Source organism: Engystomops pustulosus, chromosome 7, assembly GCF_040894005.1.
Source record: "Engystomops pustulosus chromosome 7, aEngPut4.maternal, whole genome shotgun sequence".
Taxonomy (NCBI): Eukaryota; Metazoa; Chordata; class Amphibia; order Anura; family Leptodactylidae; genus Engystomops; species Engystomops pustulosus.
Window position 1 is genome coordinate 135,789,915 of NC_092417.1, and position 9,451 is coordinate 135,799,365.

At 36.8% G+C, this 9,451-nt stretch overlaps 1 protein-coding gene across 1 annotated transcript in view; it reads right to left on the reverse strand.

Annotated features, from left to right (window-relative positions):
• LOC140070874 (serine/threonine-protein kinase D1-like) overlaps positions 1-9,249 on the reverse strand; it is a 66,350-nt gene extending 57,101 nt beyond the window's left edge. The window contains exons 1-2 of the mRNA XM_072117898.1: positions 9,091-9,249; positions 1,835-2,426 (exon numbers count right to left, since the gene is read on the reverse strand). Coding sequence (XP_071973999.1) covers positions 1,835-2,032 — 198 coding nt within the window. The 5' untranslated portion in view covers positions 2,033-2,426; positions 9,091-9,249. The remainder of the gene's footprint in view (positions 1-1,834; positions 2,427-9,090) is intronic.
• Between the last annotated feature and the right edge of the window lie 202 nt (positions 9,250-9,451).

Genomic DNA, 9,451 nt, shown 5'->3' on the forward strand with positions numbered 1-9,451 from the left:
GCACAGGTTTTTGAGAAGTATCTGCACAACTAATTGTCGCACACAACCGTTTTGTGGCGCAGCTGCACTAGGCATCATTCAACACAAATTAGAGAGCATTTTGGTGCTCAGTAGGACCGTGTGCAAAATTTATTATGTAAAGTCCAACAGAAATGTGTCCAGGTCCTATGTTAAAGGTGCGTAAAACAGTAGTGACCGCACACTTGATAGGGGGGTGGTGCACAATGTAGGATGCTCCTTTGTCTTTGCAACAGACATATGTATAAAAAGGCCATTAGAAAGATCCCTGTAGTGTCTATTCAGACATATGCACATTGGAATGAGGTCCCCCATTAGACATCTTTTTTTGTAAGCTAAGTGGGTTTTCCTTGCACACTAGTTACGGCTTTTGCCTGTACAGGCCTGATTAAAGCGCAATTCTATGCCCGGCATGGCCTGGAATAGATTATTTTGTGAGCACACATCAGGTGCACAAAACTTACATCCGGTGCACAGGAGGGGCAAGGGCAGCATCACTATGTACCAGTGTATGATAAATAACTCCCATTGTCTATACAGGCGGTCCCCTACTTAAGAACACTCGACTTACATACGACCCCTAGTTACAAACGGACCTCTGGAAATTGGTAATTTATTGTACTTTAGTCCTAGGCTACAATGATCAGCTGTAACAGTTATCACAGGTGTCTGTAATGAAGCTTTATTGTTAATCTTGATTCTTATGACAATCCAACATTTTTAAAATCCAATTGACACAGAGACCAAAAAAAGTTCTGGCTGGGATTACAATAATAAAATATACAGTTCCGACTTACATTCAAATTCAACTTAAGAACAAACCTACAGACCCTATCTTGTATGTAACCTGGGACTGCCTGTATCCTGATCATCTCTGCCTCCCGTGGTAAATCCCATCACTTTATTTACCTTAGCAGCAGCTGCCTGTCTCTGGTCACTTAAATTTACCATCCACCAATACCCCATGTCTTATTCTTCTGCAGTTTAACTAGTAAGTCACTGTACAAAGTACAAAAACATATTGTACTTTTTGTTTCCTCACTACCTTACATTTATCTACATTAAACTTTATGAGGAATTTCTCTGCCTAAGCTTCCAGCTTCCACAAATCCCTCTGTCATATACTATTCTTATCTGTATTAATTTTGTTACAGAGCTCAGTACCATGTGCAAATATCAAAATTCTACCATGTAACAGTCATTAATAAAAATATTGAAAAGAAGGGGGCCCAATATTGACCTCTGACCAATAGTGGCCTCTGACTGATACTGCATGATAACTGTAAACCCAATCAGAAAAAGTACCATTAATGACAACCTGTATTTCATCACAAAGCCAATTCCTAAGCCAAATAGACAGATTTTCACTACTTTCAGCATACTGCTTTTATGTACCAATTCTGCTTAATAATAATAATTCCTTTATTTATATTGTAAACACATTAGGCACCGCTACAGAGAGCTTGTGTAGTCTAGCTTTGCACCTCCTACTTGTAGCGTTAGGTTACGCCTGAAACTATATGTGTATATTTGATGGCTATTTTTTGCTCTGCATCGCAACTTAAACCATGTCCACTTATCAAGTCATAAAAAAGTCTAAAATGTACTCAGTATTTCTCCCTTATTGTAAGTAACCTTTAGTATCTATGGATACGGTCAAAGGATGTCATCAAAAAAAATTGAGAAGAGCAGGCTTTGAAGAGATGTAATATACTGTGCCTCGATTTAGCACTTATTCTCATTAAGTGTTCAATTGTGGGTAAACTCACTTAAACAATGTCGAATTTACAGGAAAATAATGAAAACAAACACCTACCTTCTTTTCCACAAGATCCATGGCAAGCCTCTTCAGTGTGACAAAATTGGCCTCGCTTGGGTGGAGATGATAGGCCTCGCGACATAGGCCTATTTGCAGTCTGACTGTTATTTTCCCTGGGGAAACTTTATCCAATGTCATTGTGGAAATCTGAGAACACTGAGTTGGTACTAGACTGTACTGGCTATAATGAGACATTTTCTATGTATTTCTTTTACCACACAACCATTAGCTTCTTGCACATGTCTCACTTCAAGTTGATAATAGTCCACATTTGAGGAATAAAAATCCTGTAGTTCTTGTGCTAAATATAAGACAATAAATATGTTGATTGTAGAAATATACTGACTGGTAATCCAATAGTTACAAGAATCAAAGCAATCCAGCAAATAATAGTTTCATCGTGATCTCCTTTGATGTCTAACTTTTGTCCTTTCGAAGGAGTCCCAAGAACTCCAAACACACATTACTCATTTTCTCTAAGGCTTTCAAGAGATTAACATGTCCAATGTTGATGTTAGCTGAGTAAGATTTCCAGAATTAAAGAGCGCAGTTAAGTGTGTAACACTTGGCTTTTGTTTCAGTCTCCTTTCTGACAAAAAGAAAAATAGTTGAATATTATCAAGAGGATAATAAACAAATAGAAACATAAATATAATAATAATAATAATAATTCTTTATTTATATAGCGCACAGAGATTACGCAGCACTGCGCAAAGCATGTCAAATCAGCCCCTGTCCCCATGGGTCTCCCCATCTAAACAACCTACGAGTATGGGGGTTTTTTTGGAGTGTGGGAGGTAAACCGCGTAAACACGAAGAGAACATACAAACTCTTGTAAGATAGAGAACGAGTCACTCCATATTTGTTTTGTGCACAAATCTTTTTGTATAAGGTATAAATATTAATGTAATAGATGACAATGTTGATAGATTTATAGCTAGAAAGAGTTGGTAAATGTGAGGGGAAAGAAATGGAAGATAACAAAATGTAGGGAAACCATGAAGAGATGAGGGAGAAGAAAAGACATAAAACTTAAGGAACACCAGGATTTTTGAGGTTACCTGTTCAAATGGCAAAATACAATTTTATCATTATGCTGTAGTCTCTTTTTATAAAATCAATATTAACAGTTTTTAAGCCAGATGATACAGTTGAAAACTCTACGGTACATTGAAAAATGGTCTTGTCCTTTCCCCAATAGTCCACTTGCCCAACTCCATAATGCTTAAAGTTACAATTTAGTTACTTCATGGCAGGAGATAAGCTTTCATCAACAGCCTCTACAAGTCCTTAAATGGTTTCTGGATTCCTGTAACAGTCTTGTATTATGGATACCATAAAGTGCATGCTCCAGCCTACAAAGAAATCTATTCCAAAACTACAACAGAGATTCTTTTATGCAACTAGGTGACATGTGTTTTGAAGCACACACCATCAAATTTCTCCAAATCCCAAAATCAACCCGTATCAGGTCAAGTAATCACTGCATAGAATCAATTGAAGATACTAAGATACTCTCACAAATATATATATATATATATATATATATATATATATATATATATCATACCAACAACGGCAAGAGTAGCTTGTCAATATACACATGCATGTGACAGACAGCACTTTTATTAGAAGCATTAAAATTTTCAAGAGACCCATTTTCAAGAAAAAGTTTAAGACTGATAAAACACCAAGAGTCACTGTGGAGGTGCCATGAGGCTGTAGAGTCAGAGCTGAGAAGATTTGTAGGACTTGTTAAGGTTACAGTTTACAGAAAATGTTTTGCCACCTTATCTGCTTCAGCATACAGTGCTGTCTTGTCCAATAAAATGACAGAAACACATTGTAAGGGCTTCTAAGGGCTTGTAGGGTCATGTAAATAATCTGTCACCAATGGATACCTCAGGCTGTCCACTTCCACCTTTCCATTAACCTTTTGTCTCCATGTTTGACTCAACCTACCCATGTCTTTTTGCTCTCACCACATGCACATTTATCATCTCCATGACACAGTCTATTTTCTACGCACTGGAGGAGATTTGTCAATCTGTCTATGCCAGAAAACTGTAGTAATTTGCACCTGAAATGCCATGTGCCACATTTACTGAAGGTTTTAGACAAATTTTAGGCTGTTTCCAACTGCAATGAAAAAAGGGAATGTGTTAGCCAGAAATACCCAGTGTGCCCAGAAATTCAATATTGTGGTGCAGCTAACTAGACCAACTAAAAGGACGTGCAAAGTAAGACTCATCAGTCTTATACTAGACCAGATTAATCAATAAGTATCAGATACTGATAAATCTGGCACAGAATAGAACTGTCTATTTCTACTCTGCACTGGTCTTAAGACCACCACATTAATAAATCTACCCCACTCTCTCTCTCTGTGTCCATGATTTGCATGATTTGCAATCCATATGTTTGATGCCAACCCCACGACCACACGGAAAATAACACATCAGTGAAAGAGAATAGCAATTGGAAGACCGATGTTTGTGTTTTTCACTGACTTTTAGACTTTGGCATGTTTCGTCCGAATAAAAGACAAATATTGAACATGCTGCTGTTTTCACGTTTTAAAGAGCCATGGTCCATGAAAAAAATTATTTCAACTTTAGCACACAAAAAAATATCGCTGATGTTTGAATAACTCTTAAAGTGTAACTACACATAATTGCATAAATCAATGTGCAAACTTTGTAATATAGTTTATTACAGAAGTATGCTCTTGTGTGCTTCTTTTCCCCTGCCTTTCTTCCTTATTTAACCATTAGATTGTATTCACATGTGGCATTTACATTGCGTTTTGAAATGCAAAATATGGACAGGAGATGTGCCTAATTACATTGTATTAACATTTGTGTAATTCGGCAAATCTCCCCTCCACGGCTGTTGTATTGCATTTTAAAATGCAATGTAAACTCTACATGTGAATGGAGTCGTAAAGTTTTGGTCTTTAGGACACAGACACATTTTCCTTTTTTCCAATGAGTTCCACAAGTTGTAACTCTTTTATATATTTCACTGGTTGAAGGCTTGTTGTATTTGTTTGTATAATGAAAAGTTGTACAATTTTCCAATTCACTTTCTGTATCAATCCTAATGTTTTCAAGATCTCTACTTGCTGTCATTCTATTGAAAGCTTGTATGTTTTCTTCAAGTGCATACACAGGTGCCGTATCAGAGATGTATGTTATAAAGAGCTGAGCATCACATGACCATGGACAGATTGCTATTCTTTGGAAATAAACATAGAAGCTTTTTATAGGATGACAGCAAGCAGAGATCTACAAAACTCTTGAGGAATTGATACGGAAAGTGTCACTGAAAACTAAATAGCTTTCTGGTGTAGTTGGAATTTTCTCTTTAGTCTCCACCATTTCTGAACAATTAATGTTGTCATTTCCAGATCTGTACTGTAAGAAGGGAGGAGTTAAGCTGTCTGTCCAGCCCAGGACCCTCTATTTGAGCCTAATAAGAATGTTTTTTATTGAAACTTCTTCTGAAACTATGCTAATTGGCCAAAAAAGATTGTCCTGGCATGAGTAAGAGAGTCACACTGTGCCCTTCTGACAGTAGACATCCAAAAATAATGAAGATTGCTCGAAAACAGTTGGAAAAAATTCAATCTTTTCCAGAATCAGAGGGTCAATTTCTATTACAACATGCAAAAAGTTGGGTCTTTTGAAGGAAGTAAAAGTTCCTCTTTAAAGGGCATCTACCACCAGGATCAAGGATTGTAAACTTAACACACTTTCATGCAGGTGTGTGTCCGCTCTGGCAGAATCCACCCTTCTTTTAGCTTCTTATGCACTTGTTTTCACAAAAAAAGGTTTAAAAAGTATGCAAATGAGCCTGAGGGGCTCGGAGCTCCATAGTTGTTAATACAGCCCAGAGCACCTCAGGCTAATTTGCATAATTTTAAAGCCTTATTTTGTAAAAACCAGGGCAAGAAGCTTAAAGAAGAGTATTTCCTGCCAGAGGACATACACCAACATGTAAATGTGCTTCATTTACAATCCTTTATCTTTGTGGTAGATTTCCTTTAAGAACTATATGATAAACCGGAGAAATATAATAGAAATTATTTAGAAGGCAGTTGATGTGTCTATGATGTTTTCTGTGATTTGGGCAATAAAACAAAACAGTTGTTTACATTCAGTGAGCAAAAAGTAGAGGCAACATCTCAATAACCTGTGCACTTGCAATATAACACGATAAGGGCTAATGAAAAAAAATCTATTACATAAGAATATTACATGAAACTAACCAAATGACATTAGCAAAACTGTTTCACAATACAAGAATCACCCTGTGGTGTTTCCTGTGTTGTTTTCCTTCTTAGTGCACTTATATGTACTTCCCTACATTGTGATCATTCCCCGAATTAACCATTCCTCTGCTACAATAGTCACTGCAGAGTGAAAAGTCATGTCTGTTATGGTTTAAGGCTGTGCAGTCTGAACAGGTACCATATATTTACAGGGGAGGACAGGGTTGGGTCTCATCCTCTTCTTTAAGGATGTAAGCTATTTCCACTATGATACTTTATCCAAGACATCCTCCTGTTGACTCATGTTTTCCCATTCTAACATCCCAGAACAAATGGTCAATGCTTGTTCCATTTTTGTTTGCCCCATTTCCAACCATTGCATGACCTCTAACCATTTACACTACCCGCTTGTTTAACCCCCAATATAATGACTGCATGGTGAGCAGCCTCCCTCTACCTTGCCCCTAGCCCTCACATAAAAGATACTTCTAGTGAGCTTACTACTGTTATTATTTTAGAAACAGAAAATGCATCATTCTCTTGTAATTGCCACTTGATAATAATTTATGGATATACTGTTATGACACCTTTTCATAGGGATTTCTTTCTATAACCCCAAAAATTAGGTTAGTAACCCAAGAGCAAAATCACTGCAGATTAGCTGCTGCCATATTAACATCATTGATAGTCACAGCATAGTGGATCAGGGGTGTAACTAGAAGGTGCAGGACCCCATAGCAGACTTCTGAATGGGACCCCCTTCTGGCTTAAAAATATAAATATTACACTCATATACACACACATTGGTATTCCTATATACATAAACAGTTCTTCACTCATACACACATTTATACACTCACACACATATAGAGCATGGATACATCACATATACACACACATACAGTGCCCTATACAGACGTACAGCATATAAACACAAATGCAGTATATACAAACCATACCGTGTATATACACACACACAGCAAATACACATCACAGATACACACATATACAGCATATATACAGACATATATGTTATATAAATATTATGCTGTACAATGAGCACATCCTCCATTCTTTAGTGTCAGGGGAGATGATGGGGCCCCTTAACACTGTGGGCCCCATAGCGGCTGCTATGGCTGCTACCACTGTTGTTACACACCTGTAGTGGATATGATTGATAAAAATCCCACCCACAAGTTGCAACATGTGACCTACTACTGTGGATGCAGGTATAGATTTTTTCATGAGCTATCCTGCTTAACTGTAAAGAAATCAGCTGGTGGTTTATGCTGGTGTCAGTTTCCATGGAATGCTGAATGTAGTCATTCTGCAGCAAAACAGGTCTGTGTGTTCTTGGCCTTATAGGTCACAACTTAAGTTTTGCATTTATTACAAAATTCAGTCCTCCAGACAGTACGCCTTAAGGACTATGTCACCTACACATTTTATGTTTTTTAAAACATAATTAAAACAAGTGTTTCAATTGATGTTATTTTTTAACTGTATTTCAGGTAATACTTTCAATATTCTTTGTATTTTTGACGTTCTGATGAAAGTTGGAAGAATGTTGAAAGCAAGTTTGGAAGTAGGTTAAATGTCAGTCAAAATCACTTCACCCAGAAAATTCTGCTGTAAACCTGACAAAAACATTTATTATAATGACTTGTTAAAGATTAAAACATTAGGAAGTAAGACGACCATCTAACAGTGAAATTTTGCAAAAGATGGGCTATAGTGCTGTTGTAACATACTGAAAAAATACAGTGGTCAAAATTCCAGATTCTAATTCTTCCATAACTCCTATTTACCTCAATGGGAATTATGGAAAAGCCATAGAACAGCCATTTTAGTTGTTTACACCCTAGAGAGACAGAGATAGGACTTCTCTCATATAATCTGCAATAGACTGAAATGGGAACAACTGTTTAATTTTCTCAAGTTAGTATCTTTTACTATACAAAATATTTTTTTGATAAAATAGGTAGTACTAAATATTGGTTAGCAATCTTATCTTACGGGATCTATCTGAAAATGAATTATACATAGTACATTGGATATAGTTGGAGTCCTGTATAATGTTCTTATTGGTGGCAAAATTACAGAAACTTTACATAAGTTACTAAAATAGAATTAAGGAGTCAATTAGAAATGAGAAGATTTACTGTTAAACATATTCTGTCACATGAGAGTAACCACACTTTTATATTAGGATGTCGATAAAATGTGTGTGCACTTAGGCTTAGTGCTAACTTATTCCAGACTAAAGGTTTTTATGGGTCATAAATACAAAAAACACACACACCAAAAGAGTGATATGAATAGATAGTAACAATAAAACTTTGTGCTCTAACTTGCGCTTTTGAGAAAACAGTAAGTGTAGCCCTGACCCGAATACTTATAAATTTGCCTAGAATGCATTTAAAAAAATCTAACAATGCAAAGGTTAACTTTGCCACAGGACAAACTACAAACATATAATTTCATGATAATGTGTTTGCTTTACATCTAGTATCTAGGAATACACAGAGTGTAGAGATAGAGCTACCAATAAAACACCGGCAAAAGAAAAATCAATGGAATAGGAGAAAGCTATAATGATTAAGCAAACCTATACCAAAATTATCAGGCCATGAAGAGGTTAACAAACATATCAAGCCCCCTACAATAAATCATATGTTGTACCTTCCACTGAGAAAGACACAAATGTAAGAACACATAAGTTACAAGAAGAAGTTAAAAGTATCAAAGCCAAGGACAACGACAGGGTTAAATAAAAGAAGAAAACGAAAGGGAAATAACATGTAATTGTGGGTAAGCAAAGGCATTATCACCCAGAGAGGATGACAACATGAAACCGCAACATGAAAAGGACTGGAAGAGCAGGAGGCAAAGGTGAAACGTCCCAAGGTTTGCGAAAAAAGCACAAAACACAATCATAGTAGTATAAAAAACACAGTAATACAAAGAGAGAATTCTCACCACAACTAAGACTTGTGCTGCCTGTGACAACTCACTGCACTTCTCACAGCTTCCTCTATGAACATCTCAAGTCTTCTTATTTTCTGTGTACTTCAGACAGGAAATTCAAGAGCTGCTCTGTCCTGTTTGCCCCTCCCCTGCCTGTTGGGAAGTAACTTCACTTTACACAGGAGACGAGGCTCTGACTTCAAGGATGAGGCATACTCTGCTACTTCTGCATACCAAAAAAGTGCCTTCTCAAAAGTCAGGCTGGAATTGGAGAAACTGAACAGATTTGTCGCATCAATGTAATGCATGCATAGAAACGTCTCATGACATATGAGGTCACATAGAAAAACGAAATGTTTTATGGTATTCTGGA